At 32.3% G+C, this 20110-nt stretch overlaps 1 protein-coding gene across 1 annotated transcript in view; it reads right to left on the reverse strand.

Annotated features, from left to right (window-relative positions):
* ERGIC2 (ERGIC and golgi 2) overlaps positions 1 to 20110 on the reverse strand; it is a 39055-nt gene that overhangs the window by 7653 nt on the left and 11292 nt on the right. Inside the window, exons 3-10 of the mRNA XM_003792482.3 lie at positions 19392 to 19500; positions 17596 to 17642; positions 16425 to 16495; positions 13162 to 13202; positions 9555 to 9656; positions 8121 to 8216; positions 1780 to 1835; positions 812 to 910 (exon numbers count right to left, since the gene is read on the reverse strand). Of these exons, the coding sequence (XP_003792530.1) occupies positions 812 to 910; positions 1780 to 1835; positions 8121 to 8216; positions 9555 to 9656; positions 13162 to 13202; positions 16425 to 16495; positions 17596 to 17642; positions 19392 to 19500 (621 nt within the window). The remainder of the gene's footprint in view (positions 1 to 811; positions 911 to 1779; positions 1836 to 8120; positions 8217 to 9554; positions 9657 to 13161; positions 13203 to 16424; positions 16496 to 17595; positions 17643 to 19391; positions 19501 to 20110) is intronic.

Consider the following 20110-nt stretch of genomic DNA (forward strand, 5'->3'; position numbering starts at 1 on the left):
ATAGCTGGCCTGTCAATTGAGGGTGGTCTTCGGGTTCATCCTCTGAATTACACTTTGGATGTAAGGTGAACTGTTGAATCTGTGCTTAGTTTTGAGGTGTTTTACAAATAAACACTACCGTCTTGAACAGGGAGAGAGAATAAAAAGTGCTCGAAGAAAATGGTGTCCGAGTATAAAGCATCTGTGGAAAAAGATAAAACTGACAGTGGCGAGGTAATAACCAATGTTGTGAAAATGGGCAGGATAATTAGATTCGGGGGGAAGAATGCAGGACAAAGGGAATCAGACACAGGTGAAGGGTGACGTGCCAACACAATCAGTAACCAGCAAGGGTCAAAGAAGCATGTCTATAATAGACATATAGTCTATTATATATATAGAGAGAGAGAGTCTATATAATAGACATATAATAGACATAATAGAGGCTTCTAAAACTGTGAAAACACAATGAGAACTTTGTACCTATACAGACAAGAAAATTCTTATAATCTTCAAATTTAGTTTGTTCTTATTCTTTCTTTACATGGATATGAAAAAAATATGTAGTTATATTCTATTAACACATAGCCTTTCACGTATTTTGAGTATTTAAATTCTTTTCCTCCTGCCTACTTTTAACTTGACCTTCCTTATATATATTTTGTGGCTTATTTTTTAACATTCAAATTTTGTTAACTACTAGATGAAATCTCTCCACACACATATCACCCACCAACCACTCAAAATTTATTAGGTTATTAAAAATATTAATATTAAGGTTATAAGCAAAGTTCCTACATGTAAATTCCAATAGCAACTTTTAAATACTTACGATCTATAGCAATTTTTTCAGTTCCATCTAAAGGATTAATAATTCCTGGGACAAGCTCTCCAAAAGACAAATGATCTATTCTGTGAGAAAAATTGTAAGCTAAGAAGAAAAAAATAAAAACTAAGTAGAGAAATTGCATTCCTCAAAACTACATGTTATAGCTTAGTTTATATTCTATTTTCAAATGAAAATATTTAAAATCTTCAAGTATAATAATATAGCATTTAAAACCACATTATTTTGAGAAAAATACATATAAACATGTGGGAGTAAAATGTGTAAAAATAAATTCTGATAAAATATTGTATCTCAAATTTTACAATTACATACAAATTAACTTCAAAGAAATATTGCCATTCTGATCTGAAAGCCAGAAATATACACCTTTCCTGGTTCAAATCATACAGTAACAGGACTGTGTTGCTAGAACTGGGGTCATTTCCATGTAGCCAACTAGCAAAACTAATCAAATATATTTTTAATACACACTATTGCTAAATATAAACAAACTAATGTTTTATGGACTCTATTACTTGGTTTGTCTTGTAAAGTACATTTTAAAACTTAAGTCCTATGGCAATCATTATACCAAATTAACTTTAATATCTTATATGAATATGTCTATACACTAATGTTTAGATTTACAAATTGAAATAAACTACAAATATATCCCCTCAAATGAGCAGAAATGTGTACAAAGTTATAGAAAATATACCTTGGCTTTCTTCTGTAACATAAGCAATTCTGAGCTACAACCAAACAGAAATATAGGTAGCTTTAAGACAAGAAAAAATGAATTTATTTTCTCCTTTGGATGGACACCTGTTGTCAAAACAGCTCACTTTCAAAGCCCTACCCTGTACCTATACTTGAAAAAAAAGTCACTTTTTTTTTAGTTCCATCTATTGCAAAATGTTACTTTTTTTTCAAGGACATCGTCACTGAAAAAATCTTCAGAAACCACTTACAGTCATGGTTGACAAGTGCTGCCAAATGTGCATGACCTCGAGGATGTGGAATTGCCCTGAAAGGAGAAAAGAGTATTAAAGTAGTATCATTTAAATATTAACTGATTAAAATCACAAAGTGGACCTTTCCTAGGGTATATAATTTTTTTTAGTATTACATAAAATAACATAACAATGTATTTGCCCTGTGAGTAAACAGACTAATATAGTTATCTCAGTAATGTAATAATTGGGTGTTGGTGAATCTTTTCTGTAAAGAGATAGTAAATATTTTAGGCTTTGTGGGCCACGGTGCAAAATCAAGTATATTATGTAGTTAGTTTCAAATTTTCACAAATTTTTACTGATGAAATTCAAAATATAATGGTCATAATTAAGTACTTTTTGTAATATGAGTGTTTTGCAGGGAGATTACTTTTTGCTTAATTGGTGTTTAGAGTTAATGTTCCCTATTTTCAAAACTTATCGTAAATGTTTATCTGCTAATGACGATCTATAATCAATTTTTATAGATTTCATCTTTGGCAATATTAAATGATGAACATACATTTGAGCTGAGCATTCACTGCTTGGAAGGCCTTTACAGAACTCCACTGGATTCTCTTGGCATGTATTTGACTAACCATGTCATTACGTTACAGATTCATAATTTCCAGTTTAAGAACGCATTAGAAACATGTAAATTTCATTTACACTTGCATCAAGGTCTGAGAACTCTTCAGGCCCTAGTTTGAATGGAGATTCTTGCTCTAACTTTCAACAGCACAAGCTATCAAAGCATGAAAAGCAAAGGAAACCATTCAAAATCTACTTAAATTACTTGTCATTGAAATAATTACAATATAAATTTCATATATAAGTACTGGTTTTGCCTTATAATTTAGGTTAAATTCCTTAAAAAACATTACTGAGTCTGTAAAAATTTAATTTCCAAAACTATTCAGCATTCAATAATTGCAGTTGATATTATGTAATAGTTTTCTCATCAGAAAAATTTCAATCTTGGCCCTGACCTCAAAAAAACTGCAATAAAACTTTACTACCATTAAGCCATAAAGCTGTTGGGGAGTAAGGCAAGTTGGAATATTCAGCTTTTATTTCTCACTAAAATCCATAGAAATGGTATTTAAGTCTATGAGAGCAAATAAAGTTCACCATTACCATTGTCAATTCAAATTACAGAATAAATTAAAATGTCTTCTGCAAAGTACTGCTGATGATATGATGGATAATCTCAATCTCAGCCTTTGAACACCTTACCTTTTCACAAGGATGGTAACTGCATCTAGGTAAGCGTTTTTCTGCTCCACACATCATCATCAGTTATAACTGTTATAACATAGCGTCCCAGATTCCACTTTCGGCTGTATTGAATTTGTACTCTCTCTATTCCTTAAAAATACTCTTGCCTGTGGTTGTTCTGTGAAGGCTATTTATAGACACTAATTTATCAACCATTTCAAATTCAGCACTGATTCCTCAAATTACCAATAAGCAGTACCTGGTAACATCAATCAACTCACTAAAGCTTAGAAACATCATTCCACCACTTAGAAATCACCTGCCTGGTTTTTAAATGACAATTAGATATTGCTCTCAATGTCCTCAGCTACCGGAATACTTTCCTTGCAGAAGACTGATTGTGTAATACAAATTTGTTTTCTCTGGATAGATTTCTTTAGCTGTTGAAATCAAATACTATTTCATTAACTTATCAAGACATGGCTTTCCTTTACTTGGTTAACTAATGAGACACCCGGAAATTTAATTTGATTACAGTCTCATTTTCATTATTTTTTATGAAGAAATTCCATTGTATTTAGATATTCCAATTTCAATTTTCTAATTTTTCTGACCATTACTGTGAGTTGAACCATTTTCTATGAGTTAAAAATACTGTCATGAGTGTTTAGCCTGATGACATCAACATATTTTTTATTCTTTTTGCACCATTAAATAGTGTGGCTTAATAAACACAATGTTCTGTAGCCAAATTTGATCAAATAATCCACTTTTAAATGTTCTTTAAAAGTACATTTGAAGTCTGCAGTATTTTTGCTTTTTGAACACAAGATACAAAATGTTGCAATGTAGCATACATGGCACTTGAATGAGGTCAAGTTCTAACTGTGTCACTGCAATCTGTAGCCACCGCATGGCAGCACAAAGTGATGAGGGAGTCACACGCCCCCTCTGCTGGAGTTACGCAGCTCTGGCACTGTAGGGAAGGCAGCCATGCATACACAAATGCATGGCTATGTTGAGCATGGCTATGTTGTAATAAAACTTCATTTTCAGACACAGACATTTAAATTTCATGCATTTTTCATGTATATTATTCCCCTCTGATTTCTTTTCAAATAGTTAAAAAATGCATAAACTCTTCATAGCCAATGGGCCACACTAGAAATTTGATGTATAGGCTATAGTTTGCCCACCCCTGCCATAAATCTTTGCTGTCTACACATTGCTATCTCTCAAATTTAACCTGTTCTTATATTCCCTTTATATTTCTGAGAATAATTTCTTAGTTTAAAAAGTATTCTATTAAGGGCAGCGCCTGTGGCTGAAGGAGTAGGGTGCCAGCCCTATATACCAGAAATGGAGGGTTCAAACCCAGCCCTGGACAAAAAAAAAAAAAAAAAAGGAAAAAAAATTCTATTAATAAATATCTTCTTGAAGATTTCCTTAAATTATCTTCATTCTACCCAGTTACCAATTCTAGCCATTAACTAAAAATATAAATGCAAAAAATTCCCATAAAAGATAATTCTTTATTTGTAACCAATAAAAGGTCACTGTCAAGTTTTAGAATATGTCCTAATACATGTCAAATCTGGGCCTGCAAGGTACGTGCTAATTTTATGAGGACTTTTTTTTTTTTTTTTGCAGTTTTTGGCTGGGGCCAAGTTTGAACCTGCCACCTCGGGTATATGGGGCTGGCACCCTACTCCTTTGAGCCACAAACGCTGCCCTTGTGAGGACCTTTTTTTTCGCTTATCTGTGATGTCAGATATCACAAAAAGTTTCACTAATCAGCTTCCATTAGTGTTTGTGTATTTACTGCGTGATCCAAGACAACTTTTATTTTTCCAATGTGCGGCAAGGAAAAAAAAAAGTTTGGATGCTCCTGCCACAGTAGGTCTAAATATTGAATTTGTTCTAAATGATATCTGGCAGACCACTAGGCAATGTAATGGTTTTCAAAGGCAATGTAATGGTTAGGAAAATGTGTTAACATCTAATACAAAGAACACTGAAATGGTGTGCAATAAACTGTCCCCTTATGCATGAGAATATCTGGTAGTTTGGTGCGGTAAAGTTCCCTCTGTCCACGGTGAACTACATTGCCTCAAAATCAATACGAAAAAGAAAGCCCAACGTGATAGCTCTTCCTATCCTCACTTACACTACGACTCTATCAGTGTTTCCACGTTAGTTTTCAAACAAAGAAATCTGGACAGAAATTTTTCTAAATAACCAAATTGCAGTATTATAGGTTGATATCCCTTATCCAAAATGCACAGCACCAGAAGAGTTTTGGATTTCAAATGTTTGCATCCTACTTACTGGTTGGAAATCCCTGATCTGAAAATCCAAAATGTGAACTGCTCCAACGAGCATTTCCTCTGAACATCATGCAACACAAAGTTTTGCATTTTGGAGCATTTCAAATTTCAGAGTTGTGGATTAGGAATACATCAATCGTCTCTCTCATCACCCTAGATTTTACTGAGAGGGAAACCTATTTGAATATATACGTCCTTCTTTCTCATTTTTTGGTTAAAAGACATATTTACAACATTTATGAAATAATATCACAAGCAAGCATCTTCTTCAAAAAATTAAAAGCCTAAAATCAGATTAGATAGCCGCGATACAGATGACTGTAGTTCTCTGATACTTGTTAAAACTCTTCCTAGGGATACCAGATATTCAGAATTCATTTATTTCCTTTCTGAGACATTTTATTTTCTATCTCATCAGACAAGAATCTAGCTTGAGTGATTTTCAGTGGAGGAAAATTGTTCTGAAAATTGTTAGGGCGTGAAGGGAGGCAGGAGGCATTCTGGGTTGCTACAATTACTGGGGAGAGGTTGCTTTCGGCATTAACTGGACAACAGCCAGGAAGGCAACATACCCTGCAATGAAACTGGCAGTCACAGCAAAAAACAACTGCCCCAGGTCTTGCGTGGCTTTCAAAAGCTCTAAGAGATACTGATGGATGTGAAAAACCTATTTATAATGATGCAAGTCTACAACTTACCTCCATTTGTCTATATAAAGTATCTGTTGTGGTTTCAATATACACTAAATTTCCCAGAAAACTAAGCTATACTCTGTTTTTATTCACAGTATTACAAATAACACAATTTCAGAATATCATCTCATGGTATTGAGTGGCCAGATGCATCTGTTTCAGTCTGCATTTGCAGCTGTTGTATGTCTAGTGATTCTGTATGTAAGCAGCAAGCATCTGCCTACTTCATTATGGCTTTTAGTGTATCCATGCTCAAGCAAATTGAAATATATATTACATTATAAAGTACGTTCTTTTTTTATTACTCTTTTACATTACAGTTGAGAATGACATATTTGAGAGGTTAACATGAGATCTTTAAAAAGATCAATATTGAACTTGACAAACTTAATACCCTAAAATTAGGGGTGGGTTTATAGGACACCCCTCAGATAAGATACAAACCAAATGCTTTTCATTTAACCTCTCTAACTCATATGGAGTTACCTCTGGAGAAAGAAGAGATCCTAGGAAAAGATTAAAAAAGCAAACAAACAAAAAGCAAACAAAAAGGCCATAATAAAGAGGCTCACACAATATTTGTCAAAGTTTCCTTCTTTAACCAAAATGCTATGCATTTTGGATAAGGGATATCAACCTATAATACTGCAATTTGGTTATTCAGAAAAATTCCTCTCTCCAGATTTGTTTGTTTGAAAACTATAATAGGAACAATGATAGAGTGATGGTATAAATGAGAACAGGAATAACCACTTGATCATAGCCAAAAGTCTGAGAAGCAATTTCGAGTTAGTTTTGGATTAGAATATTGTTTGTATCCACAGGTGCAATGAAATCTAATTTTTTTTAAGCCAACTGTTATTTGTTGCCTCTATGATAGGAAGAAATTCTAAGGTTCCCAGCAAGACAATGGGTTGGAGATGGGTAATAGTAACAAAACAACAAAACATGAATTTTAAGGATAGAGGGAAAATGAAGAATAAAAATAGATGTTCAATCTGATCATGTAAACACTGAAATACTTTTTAATAAATCTAATATTATGTCTCTGTTAAAAAATCCTCCAGCCATGCTCCTTCTTGGGATATGCCCTTCTCCTCCTTTAAATATTAAATTCTTAATCCTCTACTCATGTTCAAAGGTTTTTCTCAAAAAAACCTCTGCTGAAAAGCAGAGTAAGTCAAATACCTTGTTATATATAGTCTCTTATCAGCTACACTTCTACTTTATAGCCTCAATACAATTGTAACTAAATAATTATTAGTGTGTTCACTGCTGAAAGTTTGGAATCTCTTACACAATGTTACCATCCTAAGTGCAAAAACCTTTTCTATTTTTTCAGTGTTTTAGTCTTAGTATCCAGCATGGCATTTTGCACGTAGCAAGTACTCAAAAAAATGTCTTATAGAATGAAAAAGGGGGAAGGAGGAAGGGATCTATTAATTCATTTGGGAATGTATCAAGTGTTAATGATAATTCAGTGTGGGATACTCAAGAAAGTAAATGATCTGCAATTTTTTTGAATTTTAACTAATTTAACTTTATTCCAGACACTAAGAATTTCAAACTGTATCAAAATACTTGTCTAAAATTGCTTAGGGATTATTATAGTTTGATGATTACAAGGTTAAAACAAAAACTTAAAAAGACCATAAGAACTTAATATCATGTATCTAAAATTGGTGAGGAATTACTATATTTTGATTATAAGGTTAAACAGAACAAAAACTTAAAAAACTCACAAGAACTTAATATCATATCAACAAAATGTATAAATTAACAAAATGTCTTGGTAAAATCATTCTGGCTACTAAAAGTTGGCAAGTAGAATGTTTTAATTAATATTTACTTTGGCATATAAAATATGACATCATTGCTTTGCTTTTGGTTTTAGTTTTTTAGTTAGTGTTCTTCTCTATCCTGAGATTAAAACTCAAAACATCAATCTCAAGACATTAAAAATATAAATACAAAACATTTTAAACAATAATTAGCTATATATTATTTAGTTAGCAAAGAATTTACTTTAACCAAGCCTCAACCTTGTCTAAAGTATTTTCAGTAAGTGAAAAGAACATACTTGCCCACAGTTATGTGAAAATTCCCTGCTACTTTATTGACATATAAATGACCAGAAATTCTACATGCATCTGGAGATTGTGATGGATTATCTTCCCTGTTAAAACAAGAGATATTGAGATTATTTTAAAGCATATTCAAAATCATTATAAGTTTGTAGTGAGAAAATTACATACCAGAGGAAAAAAATCCCTAAAGATCAATTTTTAGGCTTGATGTCCATAGCTCAGTGGCAGTTAGGGTGCCAGCCACATACACCGTTGCTAGTAGGTTTAAACCTGGCCTGGGTCTGCTAAACCACAATTACAACAACAACAACAATAAAAAATAGCCAGGCATTATGGCAGGCACTTGTAGTCCCAGCTACTTGGGAGACTGAGGCAAGAGAATGGCTTAAGCCCAAGAGTTTGAGGTTGTGTGAGCTATGATGGCACAGCACTCTACGGAGGGTAATAGTGAGACTCTGTCTCAAAAAAAGAAAAAAGATCAATTTTTAGGTAATGGCAAAATAGAAAAGCAGTTACTTGAAGTCTATACATTTATAGAAATTATACACCTACAACACAGGAAAAATTAATTATTTCACCTCGATTATATTTAAATAATAAAATTCCATGGCTCTTTAAATCTAACCAGAGGCCTAAATCCAATGACAAAAGAAGGTTAAAACCAAAGAATTAGTCCAAAAGACATATTATGTTCATTTATACCTGGCACCATAGGGGGAGGGAGGACAGGAGTAAGGTGAAGGAAGGCGAAGGGCATGCCAACTATGATCAAACAAACTGACATTTTGTTCCTAAGAAAACACAAAATCTCTATATATTTCTAAATTCAAATTACCAGTTTCATGACCGTAGCATATTCAAGTATCAGCTAATCTATAACAAAAAAAGTGAAATAAAAAAACCCAAATTCTGGCTCAGCACCTGTGGCTGAGCTGGCGGGTTCAAATCCAGTCCGGGCCTGCCAAACAACAATGACGGCTGCAACCAAAAAATAGCCGGGCGTTGTAGCGGGTGCCTGTGGTCCCAGCTACTTGGGGAGGCAGAGGCAGGAGACTCACTTGAGCCCAGGAGTTGGAGGTTGCTGTGAGCTGTGATGCCATGGTACTCTACCCAGGGCAACAGCTTGAGGCTCTGTCTCAAAACAAACAAACAAAAAAAAAAACCCCCAAATTCCTAATCGAAGTTGATATATCCTTGTAATAATATAAACAACTAATTTGTTCTTAAAATCTAATACAATTTTATATGGTAGTATACAGCACCCATAAAAAAGAAAATGAATTAAATGAATTTAAAAGACATCTTCATAGTACAGAATGATTCTATTTCAGCTAAGAAAAATAAGATTCAGAAAACCAAACCAATATTAAAACTATGTCAAAGTATATTCATAGTAAATAGCTGCACATTTAAAATATAGGTCTCACCTTGGTGGAAGTGCTGTTGATGCAGTTTTAAAAGCACTTTTAAATATCACATCTTGAAGTGAATGTTCTTCTTGCAGCCGACTCTGAATCAGCTGCAACATCCTAAATACAAAACAAAGAAACAAGAGTTTAGAACCACAGTAAAGTACACCAAGACAGCCAAGACTTATTCCAAACTAACAATAGTCAGCTGACTTTAGTTAAGCCAGAATTTATACTTATTACATTATATAATGTTATTATATTATTATAGGATCTTATTCTAAAATAATGTACCAAGTTTTCTTTGGTCATTACACCTTGGAAGCAGAAAAAGTGAAGGATGGTGGCTAGTCGCCTGCTCCCTGAGCTCACGAACCTGATTCAATCAATAATGGATGTACAGTCAGGGTAACCAAGGGCTTAGCTGAGTATCTAAATTCATTTTTTATGTATGCATGTATAATTAAAAAATTCTGTCAGGCATTAATTTAAGTAGTGTAGACACACACAAAAAGATGAATAGAAGACTCAAATAGGAAATTATGGTCACACAGTTATGATGGACTTGAAGAAGTAGATTACCAGAGTATAAACTCACACACCACAGACATCTAATTCCCATTACAAAATTTTTCCTCTTTCTAGCACTTCTAACATTGGGCTATGTTATTGCCTATCATTTTCAGCAATAACTTTGTATCATTACACGTAATATTATTTAACCTCCTTTAATTCTACTTCTTTAAATAACTAATACTCCAAGTATCAGTAGTAATGTTCCCATTTAGCAAGTATAACCTTTATACACAGCGGGGAGGGAGGAATGAACAGGTGGAGCACAGATGTTTGAGGCAGTCAAACTACTCTGTATGCACTACAGTGGTGGATACATGCCATTATACGTTCATCAAAACTCACAGAATGTACAACAGTAAGAGTGAACCCTAATGTAAACTGTGGACTCTGAATGGTGACGATGTGTCAAGGTAGGCTCACAGGTCATAACAACTGTATTCACTCATGTGGATACTGATAATGAATGAGCCTGTGGGGGGCAGGGGGAGGGGTATATGAGAACTCTGTACTTTCAGCTCAGTTTTGCCATGAAACTCATCATCACTCTTAAAAAAAAAAAAGCCAATTAAAATGTATACATATAAAACTGGAAAAAATTATGAACATAGATACAAAAAGAAAGTAAACATCTGTACATCTGATAATACATCACCCTACCATAATGATAAAATAAGCATTTCCTAGAAATGCAAATGTAAGATAAAATATGTATGTAGCATCATCTAGAACATAGGTAAAACAGGCATTTAAAATAACAAGTCATATTTCTATTTTAAATTTATTTTTGAAGTAAATTTTAAATCTAGACATAAAATGCAGAAACCAAAATGGCTCTGTCCAAAAAAAAGAAAGGTTCTGTCCAGGGCTTGAAATTTACTGTTAAAGAAAGATCAAGTGGGATCCTAAATATTTTAAGAAAGTAGAACACCAACTGAGTCAAAATTTAAATCTCTAAGCAAACTCTAGAGGTAAAGAACACCTTGGTATGCACATTATTCAGGAAGTATAAAGGTTGGTTATTGGAGCTACTAAAGAATGTTTAGAAGCAAAACATAGCAACATAGGACGCTTCAAGAAGCCAGATGTAATTCATCTTCAGGTTATACATCTAAAGACTTAAAATCTTTGGCTCCAATGCCAGCAGACACTGAAAGCTTCATATTTTTAAGTGTTGCAGGGCAGTGGTCAAGGAGATTGATGACACCAAACTGTATATATGTGTACGTTTGTGTGTGTTTGTTGTGCACATGAAAGAAATTTCTGCCTTTGATATTCCAATAAACACCCAAACCTATATTCTCCATGTGAAGGTATGTAGAAAACATTACTATGATAGAAAACCATTATCATTTTAAGAGTAAAAACAGTCTCTTTTCCTACTTACTACCAGTCTTGAACACTAAATAGGAATTCCAGATGAAAGGCAAAATCTCACTTTAATATTCCTGGCTTAAAGTGTTTCAATCTGTGAATGGTTTCCTGCTTAGTGTCAAAAGCCCAGAGACATCTAATATTTAGTGCTTTTGTTCACCCATATTCAATTTCAACTTTCATATTAAAACTCCTCCAAATGGTGACATTGGAAATTAAAAGAAAAAGAACCCTGGAATATACTAAGATACTAGGGGAAAAAATGAGGAAATAAAAATTTTTTATAATAATCTTAAAATAGATAAAGCCTTTCTAAGTGCAAGATATATCCTGGAAACCAAAAGGGGGGGAGCCATACATGGGGTAGAGAAAAGGCAGCTCTTATAACAAAGGATTAATTTCTTTAATATACTAAACCAGGAAAAACAGGTATATAGCAAGACCAGTTTCAATACACAAATAACGATGAGGAAAAGAAACCCACAATGATATTAAACTAATTCATAAAGAAATGTTAATACATAAAACAAATACAATACCAATTTTCACTCATCAAAGTAGCAAAAACTTTGAAAAGCATGAGTTTATTGTTAGTGAGGTTGTAGAGAAACAAGCATTCTCATAAATTCTGGAGTATAAGTGAAACAATAATTTGGGAAGATATATGACACCATCAAAATGTTAAATTAAATATCCTCAGAAAGGGAAATTCTATTTCTAGAAATTTTCCATACACATATAAACACACACATATGTAATACATTAACACAAGTAGGCATGGAATTAGTTCAAGGATGTTCACTGAATAATTCTGTTTTTTCTTTTTCTTTCATCCAACACTGTTTTGAAGACAAGTCATGTTTCTGTAATTAGAATTCTGGAAACAATCTACATACCTATTAATAGAGATCAATTTAAATAAACTATAGTCTATGCATAAAAAAGGCCTATTATATACACCAAAATGAGATGTCGAAAAAAGCACACTATAGAATAAATGTCTGATCACATCTGTATTAGGAAAAAAATATGTAAGGATTTCTAGAAGGCTACACAAGAAGCTTAAGTCTGGTTACTGCTGCTAGTCGATGGCACTAGTTTATAGAATGAGGACTGGACTTTTATTTTTCCTTATATCCTTTCTATTCAAATTGAATTTTAAATAACGATCATATATACTTTTATAACAAAAATTTAAGTTAATAAAATTTTTAATAAAAAATAGAATTTATTTGTGATTCAAAGTGTACTAGTGAAAAAGACTATGCATGACTTTCCTAAGATTGGATATGGTTTTTGATACTATAAAGATTATATCATACAGGTAGTCCCTGAGTTACAAACGTGTGACTTGGGTACAACTCACACTTATTTACGGAGGCTATTACAGTAAGTCCCTGTGTTACAAACGACTGATGCACAACTGGTGCTTACACATGTAGGCTATTACAGGTGATAGGTAAATGTTCCTGTTTCAACTTACATACAAATTTAACTTAAGAACAAACCTACAGAACTGTCTTGTTTATAAGCCAAAGACTGCCTGTACACTGAATTCTGCTAATAATTCATCTAAAGAGATCCCTAGAGAAATGTGTTAATCTACAAATAGTTTACAATAGACAAAACAAACATGATCTAGATTTCTATGGACCACAATACTTTCTTCACTTATTACCTCTGCCACTCTTTTTGCTGTGGTGAAAGATCAAATATTGCCTGAAATAAAAGAAATTATATGATCACTACCATTGTCAAATTCTCTTGGCTTTTCATCAGTTTTAAAAAATTTTCTTTGAGCAAGAAACAGAAATTTACTATGTCATTAAAAATAAGTATTCACGGTTTACATTCATCTCTTTTGATATAACTATAAAATTTGAATGTGATATTTTTACTCAAAAATAGCATAAATCAATTTTACTAATCACAGATAATTTTGTGTAACAGTTCCCTACATTTACAGGAGTGAATGTAAGTTGACAATCTATCATATGTACAAAATGATACTCTAGGACTTAGAATCATTTAAATGATGCTATCAAGAAACTTACAAGTATGGGGGGGCATATAGTTTAAGAATAATACTCATGCTTCCAAAATCTGTATTCTTACTAAGAAAATACCAAAATAAAATCCACAATTTTTAAAATAAATATCCACAATTTAACTTTACAACAAATAGTCTACTAAGTTAGTCCACAGCTCTACCTCTGTGATTCTGGTAATTTAATTATACTGATCTGGAACTTTCCTCTCCTTAAGTGTATGCTGTCTCTCAAAATTCTATGCGAACATATGCTGCGAGTTAACTTGTCCCCAAGTTTATGGCGTTTGCTTTGACTACTCCTGTTGATAAACTGTTGACAGCACACTTCCATACCTTTCTCACCTCCTGACACAAAGGGAAAGTGCTAACATCTACAAAGGCAAACACAGGAGGCTGAGGCTGAGGCAGCTGCTCCCCAACTCACTTGTAAGTAAAACTATTGACAGTGGGAACCATGACTCCTCCTTTGAATTCCTCAACTTGCTTAAAGTTGTGCATATTTAGCGCTTAGTGTAAAGAACTCTGCTAATTCATCATCTCACTTAACAACCTTGTGAGTTTGTTACTACTCTTCCCTTTTAGCACATGAGGAAGCAGGAGCTCAAAGGGCTACGAACTTTCTCCAAAGTCACAGTAAGGTCAATATATAAACCTACCTGTTAGATTCCTCACTTTTCCATCTTTAAAGAAATAGAAGCTAAATGTAATACTAAATAACAAAATAGTAACTATCACATAGCATACTAATAAAGTTATAAGGTTATGTTCTTAATATCCAGAATGCTTATTAAAATAATCAGAATATAAAATAAGTTTTAAAAGTTAAAATTATATCATAAATAGTTTTATACTAGAAAAGGATTTAAGTATAAATTCTTAAATACTTTCTATAAATTAGAACAAAGAAATTAATATTTTCCTAAAAACACTGTTAAACATTCTAAATATTACAATGAAAGTATATAATTAAATATTCTGAAAGTCCTAACTTTCTGGTTTACTTTTTTTTTTTTTTGAGATGGAGTCTCACTTTGTCACCCTCAGTAGAGTGCTATGCTATCAAAGCTCATAGCAACCTCAAACTCTTGGGCTCCAGTGATTTTCCTGCCTCCGTCTCCAGAGTAGCTGGGATTATAGGCCCCCTCCACAATCCCTGGCTATTTTTAGAGATGAGGGGGTCTCACTCTTAAAATCCAACAGGAGAGATTAGAGATCCAGAAAAAAATGATAAAACAAAATTAGAAGCTTAATAAATGAGAAAAAAAGGAGTACAAAATACAGAGAAAATACTACAGAAATAGTATAAGTAAATTTTAGAGAATAAGTTCAAGATAACATATAAACTCTTTAAGCCCCTTCATTACCAAATTCTTACAGTGTCCAGAGAAACAAAAAAAAGAAGATATAATCTTCATCATTGCTGTAAATTATTTAAAATTATCATTAATATGCTGGAAACTTTTGAGAATTTATGCAAAACAGCATATAAGGGAAACCAAAATGAGAAAGAACCCAAAACAATATTATTTCATAGTATAGAAAAACCCCCAAAGCAGCAAGTGAAAAGGTTTCCCAGTTCAGAGCAACAGGGGACGGGTGATAAAAGATACTAAGCACAGAAAGACATGGGCAGTCACGCTAGTGTCCATGAAACATAACCCACATATTCTTGTTGAAAAAGAAATCTCAATGCGTCTCTCCACAAAATAATGAGTAAAAATGAAGTAACAAAGATAGAAAATAAAAGCAATAAAATAGAATTCAAGCTGAATAATCATTCTTACAATAGTACAGAATATAACGCAAATGTTAAAGTATCCAATAATAATTAGATCTTAATTTCCAGACAATAGTTTAATATTCCGTAACATGAATTTGTAGGGTATCTAACCTCATAAAAAATTACTATAAAATCAATTCTTAGAGTAGGAAAACAAGAGTCAGGAAGTAGAGGGTCAGAGTAGCAATAACAAAGTTACTTTTTCTACAGAAATTTCTACTCAAAAAGTGTTTATCAGAAAGCATACATGTATTTTGTTGCTGTAAACTAAAAATAACGCAGTAATCTAAACTGGCCAAGGGCTTCTTTTTTTTCCTTCATTAGACTTCATTTTGCAATTTTGCTTACAGAAGGGTTCTTAACTGTCAATGAGAAACAAAAGAACTCAAGAACGCATGTGTAAACATAAGCATCACCATGCCAACAGGGCAGTCTCCAAGTTGAAGAGTGTGGGGTTCCACGCTCATTATCAGAAGCTTCTTTAGGACTAGTTCTGATCAAACTTGTTATCTCTGTACTTGCCCCTAGAATCTGATGGTGTTTCCTGATAAATATTACAGATGCCTTTAAGAAATCTATTATACTATACACAACTGGTGTTTTGAAGATAATAAGAGAATGTCAGCATTCCACAAGCTTTGGGAAATAGAGGTACAAAAGAAAAATGTAAATGCCCATGATTTTTTCCTCTTAGAAAGATAAACTTCATTCTTGATTATACGCAAAATTTATTTTTCAAGACTTAAATTTGGTAATAGTAGAATATAAATAGAATGTAAGTTTCCAAATCCTTAGAGAAAAATAAAAAAAATTCATCATAATAACTACAAGAGAAGAGAAAACAATTATGAAGCATTAACAAACAATATACAATAAAGTCATAAACTAGACTTTAGCGTCACCAAAAATGTTAACAATGATTTTGATAATAGACATAACTTTTTTCTCTTCTAATTTTTTTTTCAAAGGATATAAAATACTTTTGAAATACAAAAAAATTATATGAAAAGCTAGCTCAGACAAAACTATAATAAAAGTAATTATCAAAACTGCCTATAAGGGTACAATTCCTCAAAGCATGTATTTCAAAAACTATGTGAATCAAACTTACTGGTTCATAAACTAGACCATCTGCAGATGCAACCATTGTTTCTGCTAAATCCAATACGTCTGCTCCAACATCTGCATACAAAATATTAGAAGTTTTATACTCTATGACTAGAGCCAAACTATATCCAATATAAACAAGTTAAGAACAACAGAAACTCACAAAGTATGTTGAACCACTTGACAATCCAGAATCCCATGATAAAAAGCAAAAGCTTTACTGAATTAAATGAGTTTTAGAAAACTGGCAAGAACTTAATCACAAGTACGAAATGGCTCTTGAACAAACTATGAGAATTATTTTTAGAGATTAAAAGAAATCTTAAGAAAATATTACAGATGTCTTTAAGAAATCTACAAATAGAATATTTTATTTTGAAAAAACTAAAATTTTAATGGTATTCAAACATCCAAATTAAGCAAAATACAAAATGTCAGTATTAACACTAACTCAAAATTAGATAAAAGTTATATCATTAAACCTTAAAACCACCAATGTAAGAAAAAAAAATGAATGGAAAAGAAAAGAAGTTGTTTTGAGATTAAATCCCACAGTAACTAATTTCTTGAGTGGGTAAAATTATTTCAAACTTCAAAAAATTTTGTCTGAACTAATGAGTACTTTATAATTTTCAGACAGTAACTTAAAACATATTTTTTGTGCAAAAGCATTCTTACTTTTGAGAGTAATACTGACTGAAACATTTTCTATCTGGCATTAATATTTTTCCCCTTCCACCAGCATAATCAGTGAAGCCGATGAAGAAAAGAACTGGATCTGTATTTTAAAATTTAAGAACAGAAGTAAAGATTGGGAAACTAAAACAGTGAAACAAGATAGTTCTATGGAACACAGTGTAAAAACTGGTACTCCAAACAAGAAGAAAAACAGGATGTATGCAAGGTAGGTCTCTGATTCACCAAAGTTGAGTATCCTCTGATTTCCCTTTATTTTAATTATACTAACATGAAAGTTAAATCTCTTTTCCTTAAAGAAAAGAAACAAAGAATATCAGCTGAGGAGTAAAACAATTTGCATTATTGAATAACAGCACAGCAAAATTTTAAAGTATTATAAAGAAAAAATATAGTTAAAATGCAACTAGTTTTTACTTTTTATTGGCAATTTCTTGAGCCACACTACATATAGTTCATCAAGTTGAAGATATACTTACATTGACACTTCATGGCAACAGTAATATCTATATTGATTCTCAATTTGCTAAAAGATAAAACATTAAACATTAGCATCTACCAATTAATCAGCAAAACCAGAGAAATATAAATCAACAGACAGATGAAAAAGTTGGACTTCAAACAATAAAATTATGCTGAGTAGAACTTGCATTGGATTTCTTACAGCCAAAACACAGGCACTTTAAAGAAAAGTTCTGTTTTGCTATTATTCCCAAAACCTTTCTAATTTCACAGGCTTTAAACATAGTATCCTTTAATTCAATAATGGCAATTCTACAATCAACAACTCCAAGGAACTTCGAAAAGTCTTGACCTCTATTTAAATAAACTTTTAATAGACTATGCCTAAACTTTCAAAGTCAGTAATTATGAACTGTTGAGTCTTTCTCTTCCATTTATCAAACAAATCCCATACATTATGATAGATGCCCTAAATGTTATCTTCTTTATTCTATAACATGGAGATATAAGTGGATGGTTTCACAGTTTCTCAAGTAAACCAATGACATTCAAAGAAGTATAAATGCCTGGCTTAAGATCATGGAATCACTAACATAGCATATTGGACTGTGTAACTCAGGATAAGTGCAACTAGCTACTAGGAAAAAATCCTCTGCTACTTAAAGTTTTGTACAGTCTTTTAAAAAGGCTGAACCAATATTTTATTTTCAAATGGTTAGTTCAAATTAATTTCAAATACCAGAATTAAATAAGCATTATGAATAACAGAATGTATAATCAAATTCAGTCCTCTGTTTCCTACCAACACTTTTCCACTCTGATAATTCTGATGTGATTTCAAAAGAAATTACAAATTTTTAAAGCTTCATAAAGTCTTAAGTCATCTAGAGTTCAGACTCTGCTCAAGTAAGCCAGGGGGTTAGGCCCAGGAGATGCTGTAGGAACCAGAGGAGAAGGCCAGATAGACAGTTTTCTGGGCATCCCCACCACTCTTAAATGGTGATAAAAACTAATAAAATAAAAAGAACACATTCCTTGAAAACTATTACAGATGAAGAAACTGAAGCCCTTTTAAAAGTCATCAGTTGTGTGCCTTGCCCAAAGTTACACAAATTTTATAAATATTGACTAATTTAATTCTCATAAACCCCATGAGGAAGGTATTATAATAATCATCTCCATTTTCAGAAAAGTAAACTCAATCATACACAGACAAAGATTTAGTAACTTTCCTGAAGTCACGTAGCTAGTAAATGGTAGAGCCAGAACTAAATGTGCCTCCCTATCTGGTGCAAGCTTAACATTATAAACACGTTATCTTCAATCCACTAAAACCCCAAATAATACAAATGAATAAATGTAAAGTATGTTTTGTCTCTTAATTAGGTACCATATTTTAGAAAGTTTAAAAGTAATATTATTTACATAAAAGTTAAGCTTAGATATAATTTATAGAAATCAAATCATAAATATATATAATGTATCATTAGATAATTTATTTTCCATTTCATACAAATAAGATATTTCAATTTCAAATATTCAACAATTTCTATGGTATCCACATCTCAGGAAAAAGCTATGTTCTCCCACCCTTTTTGAACAAATACATTTTAAATAAAAAACATACTATTTTAGTATTCAGCCAGTATTTGAATGATTCTAAAATGTTTTACTGAATGCATAAATTATACAATATTTAAGAATTTTTCAGGACTCTTTTCTTCAGAACTAAAGTAAGTGAATAAAGTTTAAAGGGTTAACGTAAAACAAAGTATAAATCTAAAGGTATTTCAATAAGAAAAAAATAAGTTACCTAGAAAAATCCTTATCTACTTCATATTCATACTTCATCCATGTGTCTTGATATACTGAGAATTCCATAATGGTTAATAAAGCCATAGTGGTAAATGCTATCAAAGAAACTGAAAAATCCAATGAAAAGAGAAAAATAGAATTAAAACATTTTTTAAGAAGTAAACAGAAAACCAATTTAAGTCAGATTAAAGTGAAAAAAAAACCTCTAACTTGATTTTCACTTGAATAAATACTATGAAAAAAATTTAAAACGTTTATAGATTTTTTTCTAAAATAGCTCAAAAATGAAGCACATATGAACATAAACATTTCTATTACTTAGAAAGCATTTTATTTCTTCAATTTTAAGGACATGATTCACTGAACAGATAACTCCAAAAAAAAAAATTTTTTTTTTTTTTTTGGAGATAGTCTCACTACGTCACCCTGGTTAGAGTGCTGTAGCATCACAGTTCACAGCAACCTCCAACTCTTGGACTTAAGCAATTCTCCTGCCTCAGCCTCCCAAGTAGCTGGGACTACAGATGCCCACCACAATACCAGTAATTTTTTGCTGATAGTTGTCAATGTTTTTGGCAGACCAAAGCTAGATTTGAACCTACCACCTCGGGTGTATGTAGCTGGCGCCACAGCCACTGAGCTACAGGTGCCAAGCTAGACACACCAAAATTTTACAAAGTACAAAAATTTATATTTATTATACACATAGCAGCATCA

This window comes from Otolemur garnettii, unplaced genomic scaffold (assembly GCF_000181295.1).
Source record: "Otolemur garnettii isolate 467f Iridium unplaced genomic scaffold, OtoGar3 scaffold00057, whole genome shotgun sequence".
Classification (NCBI taxonomy): Eukaryota; Metazoa; Chordata; class Mammalia; order Primates; family Galagidae; genus Otolemur; species Otolemur garnettii.